Here is a 16,922-nt window from a genome sequence, read left to right on the forward strand (position 1 = left end):
GGAACGAGGAGCAAAAGAGCGCTAATAGTGCTTGTTTGCTCCTCAAAGTCATAGGTTTTTGAGGAAAGTTTTAGTGTGAACCAAGGAAAGTTTAGTTTTAGGTTTTTTAGGCTGTAAAAATGTACATTTATACCTTTAGCTCAATAGTACATCTAGCTTAAAATTACTTTTTTTTTTAAAAGGAACTCAGGGGTATGTGCACCCCAAAATTAGTTACACAGTTTCTCCTGAGTATAACAGTACTGTTTTTGCACATAGCACAGAAAGGGAGGAATAGCATTTTTAGTGCAGATTTTTAGTGCAGCTAGATAAGTGCACCACTTAGTGCTTGGACTCCTTCAACATCCTCTCCATCTAACGCCCTTTTAGCACTCGAAAGCTCCATAAGAACAAATGGAACTATGGTTTACGCACTGTTCTATAGATGGTCAGACACCCCCGTGATCTCATACAGTGGATTGGGGACAAGTAAAAGTAACTTGTCAAATCCCTTAATTTTAGGTTACCCACTTTAATATTAATAGGAGTCATGCACAATACTTACTGGATATCAGATAGTTGCCTCTGTCTCATTCATTACTTACCTCTCCAGGCTCCCCCAGTGTCCTCCTGTCTGTTCCCTGCTCACTTCTGAAGCCATTTGTGAAATAATTTGGTGCAGAGATTCCGCTGGGAACCTCCATCCGCATACTCTTCATCGTACTCCTCATGCTATGTCTTTGAATAGAAGGGGGCTCGCGCCTCTCTGCTCCACAGGGCGAGCCTTCCCATTCAAAGAAACTGAATCTGTAGTGTGAACAGGCCCTTTCAGTACACTGTGGTATAGTCTCTCTATGCTGTGAGTACATTGAGCCACCTGCGACAGGCAAGATTCTAGATTAGGGTACAAACACACACGGCTTATACGCTGCGTATTTACTGCTGCGATACGCAGCAGATTAGATCTAAATAACTGAACACAGCATCAAATCTGCTGCGTATCTGCTGTGTGTGTTTGTACCCTAAGTAGTAATTTTGGTCCTCCAGCTAGCCCCTTTCCTGCCAAAAAGTTGGATATTACTTCCGGTTACAGCTATTAATTTTTAACGTTCTAGAGATTTTTTCCCTATATAGGTCATTGAATTGCAAATATGGCTGGATATCATTCTTTCATTGGTTACCCTTGGATCATTGACTGCCTTGCGAAATATGACAGTGCGGCTGCTAAGCAAAAACCTGTACCTTGTCAAGTGGTTGAGGTAGGTATTATATTGTTTGTTGTTTTGTAACCAAGTTTTCCATTAATCAAAGAGCACAGTAGACCGTCACTGCTTCTCTCAGCTTCCTGTAGTAGTTCCACAGACTTTGCATTCACCACAGAGGTCTCCACATTAAATTCAAAATCCCAGCGTTGCTTAGGTCCACATAAGCCAACTTGTACAAGGTAGTCTCAAAAAGAAATGTGAGTGGCATTCGCCACTGAAGGCAATCTTCATTTAGGGTACAAACCCACACACAGTATACGCAGCAGATCTGCAGCAGATTTGATGCTGTGTTCAGTTATTTAGATCTAATCTGCTGCGTATATGCTGCATATACGGTGTGTGGGTTTATACCCTTAGTAGGGAATTTGGTGATCATATAGAGAAGTCAACAAAAGAAGACGCATGGAAACAGACTGTGACCTTGTCTATAGCACAACCAAATTCCCCAATAAAAGAAGACTGCATCCAGTGGTAAGTGCTGCTCGTATTTCTTTTGAGTTAACCAAAAATGCACAAATAATAGAACTTTAAGGCCACATATAAGATCTAGAGAATAGGTAACAAGCATATTCAGACTATACTTAAAGTTCTATATGCATTCTTAGGTACCACATGTACCACAGTATATTCTTTTTAGTGCAGTACATCAGTCTTTATTCTGTAGTTAACAGTAAAAAAGAGTATTAGCAATGTATACAGTGATGGCTCTCTACAAGACTGTGGGGGAATTTATTATTTGCTGTGTCATCTGTAGAAGTTCTCTAATTATTTTTAGATCATGTGTCTGAGCAAAGATCTTACGAACAGTGAAATGTTGACTTCTACATAGTAGAACATCCATAACATTATTGTCATTTTCATTGTAAGCATTCCTGTATTCGTTCTGTGTGTATTTTCTTAGTTTCTGAAATTGCCAGATCATCCAGTCAATTCAGAAGAGTGCCAGTATCCAGAAGCAGTCGTCAATATTTCTGATCAGAAGTACTACATCAGAGCCGTCATCACCAAGGAGGCACAGCAGATGCTGGAAAGGTCTGCATGTTCAATTATTGTTTATAGGCACTATTACATAGGGGTTTCTGAAAGAGACAATCCCTTTAAAGTTGACATTAAAGCGACTCTGTATCCACTATCTGCCCACCCCAAACAACTTGTACCTTCAGATAGCTGCTTTTAATCCAAGATCTGTCCTGGGGTCCGTTCGGCAGGTGATGCAGTTATTGTCCTAAAAAACAACTTTTTAACATGCAGCCTTTTGTCAAACTGCCGTATTCTAGAGTATCTGTGCTTTAGGCTGGCACAACCTCTCTGTCCCTCCTCCCCACCCTCTTCATCATTAAGAATGCCTCAGGCAGGTTTTCTACTATTCATCACCTGTGTGAGCACGGCACATGGGCTGGATCGTTAACTGATGAATAGGAGAAATTCTGCCTGGGGCATTCCTAATGGTGAAGAGGGCGTTGAGGAGGGACGGAGAGGGTGTGCCAGCCTAATGCACCGACACTCTAGGCCACGCCAATTTGACACAGGGCTGCAAGTTTAAAAGTTGTTTTTTTTAGGACAATAACTGCATCACCTGGCGAACAGACCCCAGGACAGATCTTGGAGCAAAACCAGCTATAAGAAGGTACAAGCGGTTTGGGGGGGCATATTGTGAGTACACATTTTCATTATCAGCGGTGGCACAGTCCTTTCAAAACGACACACATACTGGTGTTCGGTGCCGGTTTCTTTTTTGTGCATCAGCCCATCTCTATGCACTAAAAGCGGACTTGGTGCCCCCCAGTGTGACAATATGACCTCCTCTCGTTGACGCGGCCATGCTTGATTCTAATGGAGGCGTGTCACCGAGTGGAGGGGATATTGTCTCACTGGGGGCCCTTGGCTCACTCCAGTGCTTAGAGCCGGGATCGTGCCCAAGAACAAACATGCTTCAAGAGAAAAAGGGACCATGCTAACAGGAACCACGCGCCAGCGTAAAACTAAAAAACTAACAATAACTAAAACAAATAGCTATTCTATTTTTTTTGTAAAACTGCCCTGCCCTGGCCAGGATGAGGGTAAGAGACTTGCCATCATTCTTAGTGCCCCATGCCCAGTAGGGAGGATAAAGGTAAGAGACATACCTTCCCCCTCAGCGCCGTCTACACAATAGGGACCTATCAGCGGGTTAGATTTGTCTAACCTGCTGATAGTTTCTCTTTAAAGGGGAACTCCGGATAAGAAAAACTTGTTTTCTATTAAAAGTACATTAAAAGTTATATAGATGTGTCCATACAATGTATTACCATATCTGTACGGTTCTGCCACACTGGTAGCTGATAAAAATCCAGGAAGTGAAAATGGCCCCTGTGCCAATTCACATTGTCTCCGGCTCCCGCTGCTCTACCACTTTAGGAGACAAATCTTCCATGCCTCTGTCTCACATTGTGTGTGTTTGCTGATATCAGGCTGATGGTGCAGACAGGGGGCAGGGCGTGATGTCCCAGGAGGCTTGGCTGATTGATTCACCATCTCTGACCGGCCAGAAGCAGGTGTTGCACTGATTTCTCTAATTTTGCAGTGAGGTTAGGGCTGTGTTCACACATGTTGGAGTGTCATTGCAGTACTGCAGCCTATTCACAAAAATGATGCAGTAACACAAGTAAATGATGCTAAATGGCAGAGAGAATCAGAGCCTTATTGTGGGGCTCAACTTCAAAGATAACAAATGATCATAATATGTGCGTGGAAATGAAAAGAAAAAAAAAATTCAAAAAGTTTTTTACTTTATTCCAATATCAGTGTTACAGGTAGAGAATACAGCGTGCTGTGTGGTGTTACAGGTAGAGAATACAGGGTGCTGTGTGGTGTTACAGGTAGAGAATACAGTGCTGTGTGGTGTTACAGGTAGAGAATACAGTATGCTGTGTGGTGTTACAGGTAGAGAATACAGTGTGCTGTGTGGTGTTACAGGTAGAGAATACAGTATGCTGTGTGGTGTTACAGGTAGAGAATACAGTGTGCTGTGTGGTGTTACAGGTAGAGAATACAGCGTGCTGTGTGGTGTTACAGGTAGAGAATACAGTGCTGTGTGGTGTTACAGGTAGAGAATACAGCGTGCTGTGTGGTGTTACAGGTAGAGAATACAGCGTGCTGTGTGGTGTTACAGGTAGAGAATACAGCGTGCTGTGTGGTGTTACAGGTAGAGAATACAGCGTGCTGTGTGGTGTTACAGATAGAGAATACAGCGTGCTGTGTGGTGTTACAGGTAGAGAATACAGCGTGCTGTGTGGTGTTACAGGTAGAGAATACAGCGTGCTGTGTGGTGTTACAGGTAGAGAATACAGCGTGTTGTGTGGGTGGGACCACAATAAAATCATAAATTACTGCAAATAATTCAGTAACACAATGAAATTGCAATGTGTGAACACAGCCTAGATGTTCTGCAACAGCTTTGGGCGGGGAATAGGCAGGGTGGAGGACTGTGAAAGCAATGCATTCTGGAACCTGTAGTACTGTGTACAACTGATAAACCAGGAAGTGCAGAAACAGAAAACAGAACAAAACCCCCCAAAACAAATGGATTTTTGGTAGATAGCTAAGTAAGATAGCTAAGATAGCTAAGTAATGCTTTATGCTTCTGCAGAAGTTTCATTTTTTTAAACCTCTACCTGGAGTTCCCCTTCAAGCATAAACAGATGTGGCATCTCTGTAGAGAATTAATTGAGATTTCAGGGTGCCCCAGCGGTAATTTTTTAAAACTTTTGACATGCCATGACTTTTACAGTGGTAGTCTGAGTGCTAAGACTCCAGTGATCTCTAGTAAGGAAAGGTATAAGCTCTCAATGCAAATTTCCACGGCACACAAGTCTTCCGTTCAGTGAGAAAAACGTTTTATTTATCCACACAAAAATGTGTACAGCACAGCAAAACGATATATATATATATATATATATATATGCAAAAAAGGGGTCCGTGGAGCCTCAGTTACGAGTCTCAAAACACGGGAATAGCCAGATATCCCTCTCTCCAGAGAAGGTTTGGTGCTCTCCCCACTAGGAGGCACCCCTTGGCAATGGGCTTCCTTCTCTGGAGAGAGGGATATCTGGCTATTCCCGTGTTTTGAGACTCGTAACTGAGGCTCCACGGACCCCTTTTTTGCATATTTAAATTTTGTATGGGACAATCAATGGAGACTCGTAAATGGGTACTCCATTGGAATTTTTCACTGTTCTCCCTGAGTTCAGTGATTGTTGTGTTTTGTTGGTCTATTTATCATTGCCCCAGTAGCCAGAATCCTGCTCCACAGTGACGAGGGGCAAATACACCGAAACTGCAGTCTGTGGATGGATGCCTAGCCTTGGTAACCCTTGTCTTATGTCGTTATACTCGCCACAGAGTTAGACTTTGACTCACAGGGGCCACCCTGGTGTTTCCCTATTTAGGTCCTAAAGCTCAAAACAGAGTGAGGACCTGAGGGACTAGTGATGTCACGATACCAGAATTTTGAGTTCGATACCGATACCAACTTTTTTTTTTCAATGCTCGATACCAATTCGGTACTTAAAAAATTATATTTAAGAAAAAAAAAAAAAAAAAACAAACATAAAATAGAAATGACCCCCTCCCCCAGGTTCAGGTCAGTACGAACCAATTTATGTTCCCTAATTTTATTACTTTAAAAATAAAGTCCCCATTATTTAAAATAAATAAAAACTTGCCCAACTGTGACTCACTTTTTTTATCTCTCCGCCTGTCTGGCTGGGGGGTGAGGGTCATTTTTTGCGCTGTGATCTGTAGTTTTATTTAGTACCATCTTTTTATGGGGTACTGAATTGGGTGGTTTCTGCACTTGCTCGGTTTACCGTGCGTGATCAGGAAAGTGAAGGGTAGTATGGGCAATAACACTTCAGCTGCCAGGGATGGGGATTGTAGTCATGTAACACACAACTGCTATCAGGTGGGAGGATGGGGGTTGTAGTCATGTAACACACAACTGCTATCGGGGAGGATGGGGGTTGTAGTCATGTAACACTTTAACAATCAGAGGGTGATGGGGGTTGTAGCCATATAACAGACACCAGCCAGCAGGGGGGATGATGGGGGTTGTAGCCATATAACAGACACCAGCCAGCAGGGGGGATGATGGGGGTTGTAGCCATATAACACACCAGCCAGCAGGGGGATGATGGGGGTTGTAGCCATATAACACACCAGCCAGCAGGGGGGATGATGGGGGTTGTAGCCATATAACACACCAGCCAGCAGGGGGGATGATGGGGGTTGTAGCCATATAACACACCAGCCAGCAGGGGGGATGATGGGGGTTGTAGCCATATAACACACCAGCCAGCAGGGGGGATGATGGGGGTTGTAGCCATATAACACACACCAGCCAGCAGGGGGGATGATGGGGGTTGTAGCCATATAACACACACCAGCCAGCAGGGGGGATGATGGGGGTTGTAGCCATATAACACACACCAGCCAGCCGGGGGGATGATGGGGGTTGTAGCCATATAACACACCAGCCAGCAGGGGGATGATGGGGGTTGTAGCCATATAACACACCAGCCAGCAGGGGGGATGATGGGGGTTGTAGCCATATAACACACCAGCCAGCAGGGGGGATGATGGGGGTTGTAGCCATATAACACACCAGCCAGCAGGGGGGATGATGGGGGTTGTAGCCATATAACACACCAGCCAGCAGGGGGGATGATGGGGGTTGTAGCCATATAACACACACCAGCCAGCAGGGGGGATGATGGGGGTTGTAGCCATATAACACACCAGCCAGCAGGGGGGATGATGGGGGTTGTAGCCATATAACACACCAGCCAGCAGGGGGGATGATGGGGGTTGTAGCCATATAACACACACCAGCCAGCAGGGGGGATGATGGGGGCTGTAGCCATATAACACACACCAGCCAGCAGGGGGGATGATGGGGGCTGTAGCCATATAACACACCAGCCAGCAGGGGGGATGATGGGGGTTGTAGCCATATAACACACCAGCCAGCAGGGGGGATGATGGGGGTTGTAGCCATATAAGACACCAGCCAGCAGGGGGGATGATGGGGGTTGTAGCCATATAACACACACCAGCCAGCAGGGGGGATGATGGGGGTTGTAGCCATATAACACACACCAGCCAGCAGCGGGGATGATGGGGGCTGTAGTTTTACTATTCCTGGTGTCAGGGCATGCTTACCGGTGACCTGGATTTGTCTGTGATCTGCAGGTTACAGCCCCCTTCCCTCTCCCTAGTCAGAGTCAGGCCGACTGTAAACCCCCCACATTGTGTCTGCTCCGGAGTCTCCTGCCGGCCCCGGCCTCCCGCCTCCTCACACTCCTGCCGCCCCCACCACCTCATAGTCCGGTACAGATGTAGTGGCTGCATCTCCTGCCGACCCCTGCTCCAGCCTTCTCCTCTCCCGGACACCGCTCTCCCTCTCCAGCCCGTGACCCTGCTCTGCCCGCAGTCCTTAGCAGCAAGGGTCTGCTACACACAGTAGCCGACCCCCGCTGTATATGGAGCGGGCTCAGGAGGGGGGTAATGCCGCTGTCAGTGTGACAGCGGCATCTATATAGTTACATAGCCGGCACTAGCAATAGCTATGTGCTGGCTATTTGAATTTGGCGCCGACGGGGGAAGAGGGTGCGCGCTGAGGAGGTGACAGGTGGGAGCAGGGGGCGGCACACAGAGAACACGGCCGGCGCTCATATAGCTGCCGGCCGTGTTCTCTGCGCTATACTTTATGTTAAACTGCATAATAGCGCAGTTTAACATAAAGTTTCGATACCAGGAAATCCTGGTATCGAACTGTTTTTCGGCCCGGAATATCGATAGTAGTATCGATATTTCGGTGCATCGTGCAACACTATGAGGGACTATGTATCAGGGTGGTTTGGTGCTCTCCCCACTGGGAGGCGCCCCTTGGCGGTGGGCTTCCTTCTCTGGAGAGAGGGATATCTGGCTATTCCCGTGTTTTGAGACTCGTAACTGAGGCTCCACGGACCCCTTTTTTGCATATTTAAATTTTGTATGGGACAATCAATGGAGACTCGTAAATGGGTACTCCATTGGAATTTTTCACTGTTCTCCCTGAGTTCAGTGATTGTTGTGTTTTGTTGGTCTATTTATCATTGCCCCAGTAGCCAGAATCCTGCTCCACACTGACGAGGGGCAAATACCCCGAAACTGCAGTCTGTGGATGGATGCCTAGCCTTGGTAACCCTTGTCTTATGTCGTTATACTTGCCACAGAGTTAGACTTTAACTCACAGGGGCCACCCTGGTGTTTCCCTATTTAGGTCCTAAAGCTCGCAACAGAGTGAGGACCTGAGGGACTACGTATCAGGGTGGTTTGGTGCTCTCCCCACTAGGAGGCACCCCTTGGCAATGGGCTTCCTTCTCTGGAGAGAGGGATATCTGGCTATTCCCGTGTTTTGAGACTCGTAACTGAGGCTCCACGGACCCCTTTTTTGCATATTTAAATGTTGTATGGGACAATCAATGGAGACTCGTAAATGAGTACTCCATTGGAATTTTTCACTGTTCTCCCTGAGTTCAGTGATTGTTGTGTTTTGTTGGTGTATATATATATATATATATATATATATATATAAATTATTTATTTATTTATTTTTTTAAGGGAAGATGAACATTTTACCTTAGCAGCTATCAAGAATAAGATTATCATTGTGAAGAAATTCTCTGTGTGTTTTGCTGCAGCTGAAGATCTGGTAAGTGCGTGGGTTATGCCGATATGACATTTATTTATAGGGATATTCCAGACTCCAAAGGTTATCCCTCATCCACAAAATAGTAAGAGTTTAGTTCTTACACCGCCCCATTAATTCCTAATGAGGCTTCCAAATACTGTTGTCATTCTCCATGGGGCTCCCAGTGGTCATCTTTACCATTTTGAGCTGATCAGCCATTTTTCTTTTCACTTGTTTCTTTGTTATTGTTGCGTAAATGAATATGCGAGATCGCAGCATGACTCAGGAGACAGGGATCAGTAGTATCCATGCCTACATCATTTTATGTACTGCTTGAAAACTACACTGCTCTGTAACCTTTTAGAAAATTTATATACATGCTATAAAAACAAACCTAAAATGGTTCCTTGCCAGCCCATTGCCAAGGTAAAAGATGGAGCAGCACAGAAACTGCACCACTTCTGTGCTATGTTTTATTGATTTGAATGGAGCTCAATTGTAATGCCACACACAACCTGGGCATAGTGGTGTGCTGTTTTTCAAAGAAATTAGCTCCCCCTCCAGTCCTGGATAAGCCCTTTTAATACTGCCAGAAACAAAAGCATAGTCACAGTTTGTTTGTTTTTTCACTGTGCTGTTATTGTCTCTGTCTATCTTTTGGTACTTGCATCTATAAAACTGGGGAGCCTGCTTGGCCTAGTTGCAGTGGTGGGAGATGGCCAGGATGCAGAAAACAGTAAAGCAGACATTTTTACATTGCTTCTGTAACCCACATAAAAGTATATGGGAGTTGCAGAAACAGCATTGCAGTGGAAGCTTTGCTTTACTTAAAGTGGTTGTCTGGGCAAAATAAAAAAAAAAAAAATGCTGGGCAGCAGGGGATAGTGTAGCCATTACAAACAAGTGCCACTCACCTGTCCCGACCCTTCACAACTGCTGCTTCCTGTTTCCCACTGGTCTACATCTCCCAGTTCCGGTGATCACGGGGCAGTTTCTGCAGTATTGCGGCGTCACAGAAACTGGGAGATGCAGGAGAGTCGGAGCAGTGAGTTGCGCTTTTTTGTTATGTTTGCATTACCTTGTACTACCTAGGTTTTTTTTTTTAACTTGTTTTATTAAGAAGTATTATGACATTACTTTTAATCTTCAATCAACACTCAATATCTTATAATAATGCATTACAAACAGAAATTCTACATTTTGTGGTACATTGTGACATAATCATAGCCCGTACAGGAGCAGGTATTGGCGATGTCTCATAAAAAATAAACAATACACACCCTAAAGAACAAACCTTTATCAATAGCATTTTCCGATGTATATTTGGGTCACATTGTATTGATCCCACACCTGGAGCCACCCCATAACAGCTGTAGAAGGACATATGCAATACAATGATTACAAGACGGTGAGGGACACCGTAGTTCTCTCCTATTGGGGGGGGGGGGGGGGGGAAAGAACTGAAAGCTTCTTTATATATGTGTGATATTTTAAGGATTCACACAACCTTGTTTATCTATTAGCTGAATAATTTGGCAGTGTGGATTGGGGCCATGGGCCCTGTACCTTGTTGAACTTGGCCAGACACACTCTATGCTCATAAACTAGATATGTAGGATAAGGCAGTATTCACTAAAAACTTCTATTTCATCAACATAGGGCTGCTAAGGTCCATCCAACAGATAGCAAATGGCCTTTCTAGCAAAAAATAGATTCCCAGAGGAATATAATTGTTTCTCATCTAGAATTCTAGGGACACACCCTGTCGGTCCAACGCCACTGGGAGGTTACGCACCTGTACTAAAAGATGTACAACATCACTCCAAAGAGAGCTTATACGTGGGCAATTCCAAAACATATGCCAAATGGCCATTTTTTTTTTGCCCGGACAACCCCTTTAACTTAGGAGTCATCTTTTGACTATTGCCAGTATTGTGTAATTGTAATGCTTAGTGACCTGATCGGTGCTCATTTGAAGCCGAATATCACTGAATGTAAAGGACCCTTAGGATAAGGAAAAGACCCACTTTGCTTCAGCTTGTATTTTCTTCTTGTTAAACATCTGTAGTTTTATTAAAAAGGATAGTTTTTTTTATGTAAATGTAAAACTATGCATCAAGTTTGTACTGTGTGCACACTGTCACTCTGTTCATTGTTATCATTTGTGTTTTTTCTTTCTATTTTAGAGTAGATGTGAATTTTACCTAACTGTAGACCATTTCAATGTCCTACCCATGGAGACGAACACGGTGGACTTACTTAACTGGTAAATAGTGAACCATATTCTGTTTAAAGTGTAACTCTAAGTGGAATTTATTTTTTTTATTGCATAAATCAATAGTACAAGCGATTAAGTTAAGAAACTCTATAATAGGTTTTATAGGCAAAAAAAAAATGCTTTCCGTACTCAAAAAGTTGTTTCCAAGATCTCCCTCCCCCTTACTACTTATCTGTTCATTCTCTGGCAAAGCCATCTTCATTACAGAGGTGCAAAGTGAAGACTGGTTTGCTGAATTTTTAGCTCCAAACATCGTCTGTTGTCCAATACAGTGTGTGAAAACAACGGCTGTTGTTCCATTGACTTCAATGCATTTCATTACAGCATGAAAAGAATGGCATCTTTTCAAAGATAGTACGGTGTGTGAACATGACCCCAGATTGCTGTGACTACTGCTGGTTGTCAGAATAAAGTGTGCTGCTGTGCTGGGAAAGTGCAGTTTAACTTCAGCTGTTACAGGCTCCTCACTGCTGCATGCAACAGGTGCATGGATAGTTGTAGGCTGTAAAAACTGGTGCCTAATCTAGTTGAAATGCAACAGCACTTTCCTATCACCACTGCCACTTTATTGTAGCAACCAGTGTGTGTGTGTGGGTATATGGGGTTAGCATAATGATACACACTGATAGCATAGTTAGACAAAGATGTTTTCCTTCTAAGCTCAAGAGGCAGAGGACATGCTGAGCCGCAGCATGCTTGCTCCCTCTTCTATCCCCCACATCTCCCTGCCTTGCATGATTAATGTACAAGGCTCAGTGCCAGAAGCCAAACCCTTTACATCATACAGGGCTGAAAGGGTGAAGGCGTGAATGCTGTAGTTCAGCACTACCTCTGACTTTTGGGCTTACAAGTAAAACAGGATTTTATAATTTTACAAACAGCCAGCATGATCCAAGGCTGATAGTGAGTATCTATAATGAGACAACTTTTCTCTTACTACAGACTTATTGACATCCCATTGGATGGCCTTTAGTGTTGTATGGATTCCTTATACAGTATATACTAAGATATTGAAGTGAAGCCTCTGTTTATTCTAAACAATAATGGTTATATACTGTATCATTTCAGTAACGTGGAGCCAGGAGTGAGAAAGAAAATCAAGGCATTGTGGCAGTAAGTTTTAGCTTTTATTTCACGTCCCCAGTCTGAATGTAATGACTGACATTTAATAGCTTGTTTTCACAGGAAACTGACAACTTGCCATAACCTATAAATATTATCTATAATGCAAAATTCTTCATCATTTATTTTAAAGGTGTAAAATAGTTATATGTGATACCTTTTGATGTTCTGTGGCTTATCTGACAGTCCCGCTTTCCATACCGCTGGCGTTTTTTTTTTCTCCATTTGCTTCTAGACTACATCACCTCACTTTCATTGTATTCCACTTTCGCACATCTCCTTCCCACTTCATTTCCCTACTACATTTTGATGGATAATAAACAGTTGCATTTTTGTGTTGTGGCCACAAGTCCCAGCCTGACTGCAGGTGAGATGACCCAAGCTGACCTACGATGGAGACATGTGGCCTTAATATGGATGCATAAATCCCATATTATGCTAGTGTGAACCCAGCCTTAAGGTGGCCATACGCTTTAGGTAAAGGTGGGTTAGTCCATATTAGTCCATTAAAGTTGTTCACACAGGCCACATGCAATCAGTGACACCAGACAAAGAATAAACAATATTTCTGGGAAAATTATTTCCCAATAGATTGATTTTTGAATGAAAGATCTCTTATTCATGAACAATCTTTTCTCTTTGCCTTATTTTCTGATTCTCTTTTTAGATGGTAACAGTCTTTGTCCAGTCATTGGTCAGCCAAAACAATCATTTTCTGTTAAATTTCCCCCATTGATAAATCACTATGGTTGCAGTCATCCACTTTAATCAACTTGAATCTAAGGTGTATGGGCACCTTTATTGACACAGCCAGTTTCTGTATTTTCCTAACTTTTCTTACAGGAACTACATTACGGAACTTGAAGCAGAAGAGTCTTCACATGACATGAACTTATCTGGTCAGTATCATGCTGCAAAGTTACCCCTTCAGAAATGTACATAATGCTACAGAACGTGTACATATTCCATTCCATTCCACTGTTTCTTTATCTATTTGTGAGAAAGCTTCGGCAGCAATATGGGTGACAAAAACTTAAGAACCTTGGAAAACTTGGTGACAACCCCTGAAGGAACAATAATGTAACAGTAACTTCATATAGGTGCCCAACAATCTTAGGTTTCCCAGAATGTCTAGGTTCATAATTGTAGCTTCAGATGCAGAAAGAGTAGCCTCCTCTATACATGACTAGATAGGAGCATTTTACAGTTAGGTTGGGAGAACCCTCTCTTACATGCAGTAAAGGATTTGGGGAACCCCTATTTTAGTGGTTGCTTCCTAGGTGTGGGGACACCAGCAATCAGGCATTTTTTACCTATTCTATAGATAGAGGATAAATGTGGATTGTGGGAAAACTCTTTAATGAGGTGGAAGGATGGAAAGCATACAAATAGCCTATCCATAAGAAAGAAAAAGAGCTTGCACCCACTGGTTCTCCTGCAACGCAGTCAGTTTATTCGATCACACATACAGCTTGTGTGGGGAGGGGAAGTGAGAGCAGGAGCGTCAAAGGCACTCGCTTCCCCTCCCCACACAAGCTGTATGTTGGACTGAATAAACGGACTGAGTTGCAGCAGAACCGGTGAGTGCAAGCTATTTTTCTTTCTTGTGGATAGGCTATTTGTGGATTCGTTATACATTTTGTTCAGCTTGTTGCACCTCCGAGCTGCACTCCGTATGCCTAGATTCCTCATGTCGACCATCCTAGCTCATGGGTCTGACTGCATACTTTCATGGACACTGGTGCAAGCTCATAATATTTCTCAGTGGATTTATGCAAATAGTCTACGTCTGTCCTCAGTGGCAAGCATCTTGTGGTCTTCCTGTGATCTAATAGGTTTACCACTAAACAGAGCTAGTAACCCGACCTATCCCCAGATTGTATATGAGAAGCATTGAGGGTAATACTCCGATAGATGATCTGCACTTTTCACTTTCATCTGCACTGTGCTTTAGACTCAAATGCAACAAGCACTAAAGGGGTTAACAGGCTCCCTGCAAGGTCTATACTGCTTAAGGGCCTTTTACACAGGCCAATTATTGGCTAGGAGCATTGCTAGAAACCCAGTCCATGTAAAGTGACGCTGATCTGCTAAGGGGAAAACGCTCGTTCCTCGGCCGATCAGAGCTTTAGAGCAGGCTTTAAAATGACACTGTCACCCCCCATTTGCATTTTGACTGCTCTCCACAGGTGTAAAGGGTAAATGTTACAGCTTTCATTACTTATTTTATATTATACCTCATGGTGCTTGTTCTGATAAAAAGTTGTTTTTATCACCTGTGGATTGGTATATGTGGACGGGGCCTCGCGGCCTATGTGCCACATCACTCCGCCCCTAGCATCACTTAGCCCCGCCCCATCCTTGACGTCATTACCACATAGGCTCCACCCCCTCCATGATTATTGGTGTGGGACAATCTAGGGGGTGGGGCCTAGAGCTTTAGGCTGGCCCTTCCAATGGCTGCTGAGGGGGCGGGCCTATGCGACAATGACGTCATGGATAGGGCAGGGCGATGTGGCACATAGGCCACGAGGCCCCGCCCACATATACCAATCCACAGGTGATAAAAACTTTTTACCAGAACAAGCACCATGAGGTGTGATATAAAATAAGTAATGAAAGCTGTAACATTTACCCTTTACACCTGTAGAGAGTAGTCAAAATGCAAAAAGGGGGTGACAGTGTCACTTTAAAATTTATTGTTGCCGGACACACATTGTCCTGTGTAAACAGGGTTATGTGTGGCCAATAACGATAAAATAAAACAGACGCTGTCAGTTTAAAGATCACAAGCAGCAATGCATACTTACATCCGCTGTTCTGGTGATCCAGGATCCAGGTCTTCCATACTCAGGGCACCGGCTGTAACTTCTTGCTCTGCCTCGTCTAGAATTATTGACAGCCAGAGGAGACGAGACCTGAACATACAGTCGGCTGCCAGAAGACAGGAGAACTGGATGCAAGATCACAAGCAGCACGGATGTAAGTATCCACCACTGCATGTGATCTTTAAACTGACAGAACAGATGTATACATTTTGCCTATATGCAGAATTGCATGTGCTTGAAATGGCCATTTATCGCCCACCCCTACATGAACCTTTCCTTATTTTACTTGTTTGTCTTTCATTTTATTAGATGTGTCTCTTACCCAGTTATTGATGATTGCAAGTGAAGAGAAATTCAGTGCTTTGAAATCTGTTGCTGAACAGTGCCTTGAGCTTGACCCATTTGTTACCCAACACAATTCACCACAGGGCGGAACTTTATGGAGCACAGAGAGAAGAAGAAACCAGGTATATCTAATATGGAGAGGAACTGAACTGCAACATAGTTCTCCAAATTGTATCCATACATAAAATCAAAGAAAATAAATGTGTGTCCCTTCCCTTCACACACAGAATATAAGGTTGCCTTCACAGGTCCATGATATATGGTCTGTATGTTGGATGTATATGACGGACTGAACTCTATGGGACTTTCTGCATCATAATTCATTATGATACAGTGAGCTCCAGAACACTTAAAGCTCTATACTACTGTACTTAGCACAAAGAAAAAGGGATAAAAGCGGTGGCTTCCTTGGCGCAATCCGTCTGGACCAGGAGTCTGATGTCTGGATCACTGGGTCTCCTCAATGTTACCGGACACTGACTCCATGTTCTGGTGAAAGAAGTTCTTTATTTACATTCAGCTACACGTTTCGAGGAGGCCACCCTCCTCTTCATCAGGCATTTATCCCTTTTTCTTTGTGCTAATTCTGCTGACGGAACTCCTGGCTTAGTTACCGGAAGGTGGTGGGCTGCAATCCCACTGCAATTTCAAGCTCTGAATAGTGTGGTGCCTAATTCAGTACGACCACACCAGGTGAGCGTGCATACTGTGTACTTGTGTTTGTGGCTCCCTCAGAGTTAATTTTCCTGCATATGCAGCGCTTATTGCTTTTTTCTTTCATATATTTGTACTACTGTACTGACTCAGCCATATCAATTTAGCAGCATACTGCTCTAGCTGTTTTGGAACTCACTGCATCATGATAAATTATGATGCAGGGAGTCCCATAGAGTTCAGTCTGTGATATACATCCAGCATACGGACCATATATCATGGACCTGTGAACGCAGCCTAAGTTGTCATTAACACAACATACCTCCAGTTTTACTGATTTATGTGTGTGATGTATGAGCTGCCAAGATATCTAATTCCATAGTACATCTCTGTAACTGCTCTTTCTTCCCATCTACTGCAACATGGACTTGCCCAGTGTCTGTTTTTGCTCACAAAATTAAGACAACAGAGCACAGAATTTACTAGGCTGTCATACTCAACACAGGAACATTCTTCAGATGCTCTAATTATAATGAATAGGAACCTTGCAACATAGACTCCATGTTTAAAGTGACACTGTCACCCCCTTTGTGCATTCTGACATCTCTACACAGGTGTAATGGGTAAATTTAGCGGTTTTCATACCTTATTTCATATCATACGTCATGGTGCTTGTTCAAGTAAAAAGTGCTTTTATCAACTGCAGATTGTATTAAGTGGGCGTGGCCTCGCGACATTAG

The 16,922-nt window shown here is 43.6% G+C and overlaps 1 protein-coding gene across 2 annotated transcripts in view; it reads left to right on the plus strand.

Annotated features, from left to right (window-relative positions):
- The window catches only part of ACD (ACD shelterin complex subunit and telomerase recruitment factor), a 47,387-nt gene that overhangs the window by 9,995 nt on the left and 20,470 nt on the right, over positions 1–16,922 (plus strand). For both annotated transcript variants that reach the window (XM_069958076.1, XM_069958077.1), the window contains exons 2-8: positions 1,114–1,238; positions 2,146–2,276; positions 8,886–8,976; positions 11,142–11,221; positions 12,302–12,346; positions 13,199–13,254; positions 15,493–15,650. In XM_069958076.1, the coding sequence (XP_069814177.1) occupies positions 1,131–1,238; positions 2,146–2,276; positions 8,886–8,976; positions 11,142–11,221; positions 12,302–12,346; positions 13,199–13,254; positions 15,493–15,650 (669 nt within the window). In that variant the 5' untranslated portion in view covers positions 1,114–1,130. The remainder of the gene's footprint in view (positions 1–1,113; positions 1,239–2,145; positions 2,277–8,885; positions 8,977–11,141; positions 11,222–12,301; positions 12,347–13,198; positions 13,255–15,492; positions 15,651–16,922) is intronic.

The sequence above is a fragment of the Dendropsophus ebraccatus genome, chromosome 2 (genome assembly GCF_027789765.1).
Source record: "Dendropsophus ebraccatus isolate aDenEbr1 chromosome 2, aDenEbr1.pat, whole genome shotgun sequence".
Classification (NCBI taxonomy): Eukaryota; Metazoa; Chordata; class Amphibia; order Anura; family Hylidae; genus Dendropsophus; species Dendropsophus ebraccatus.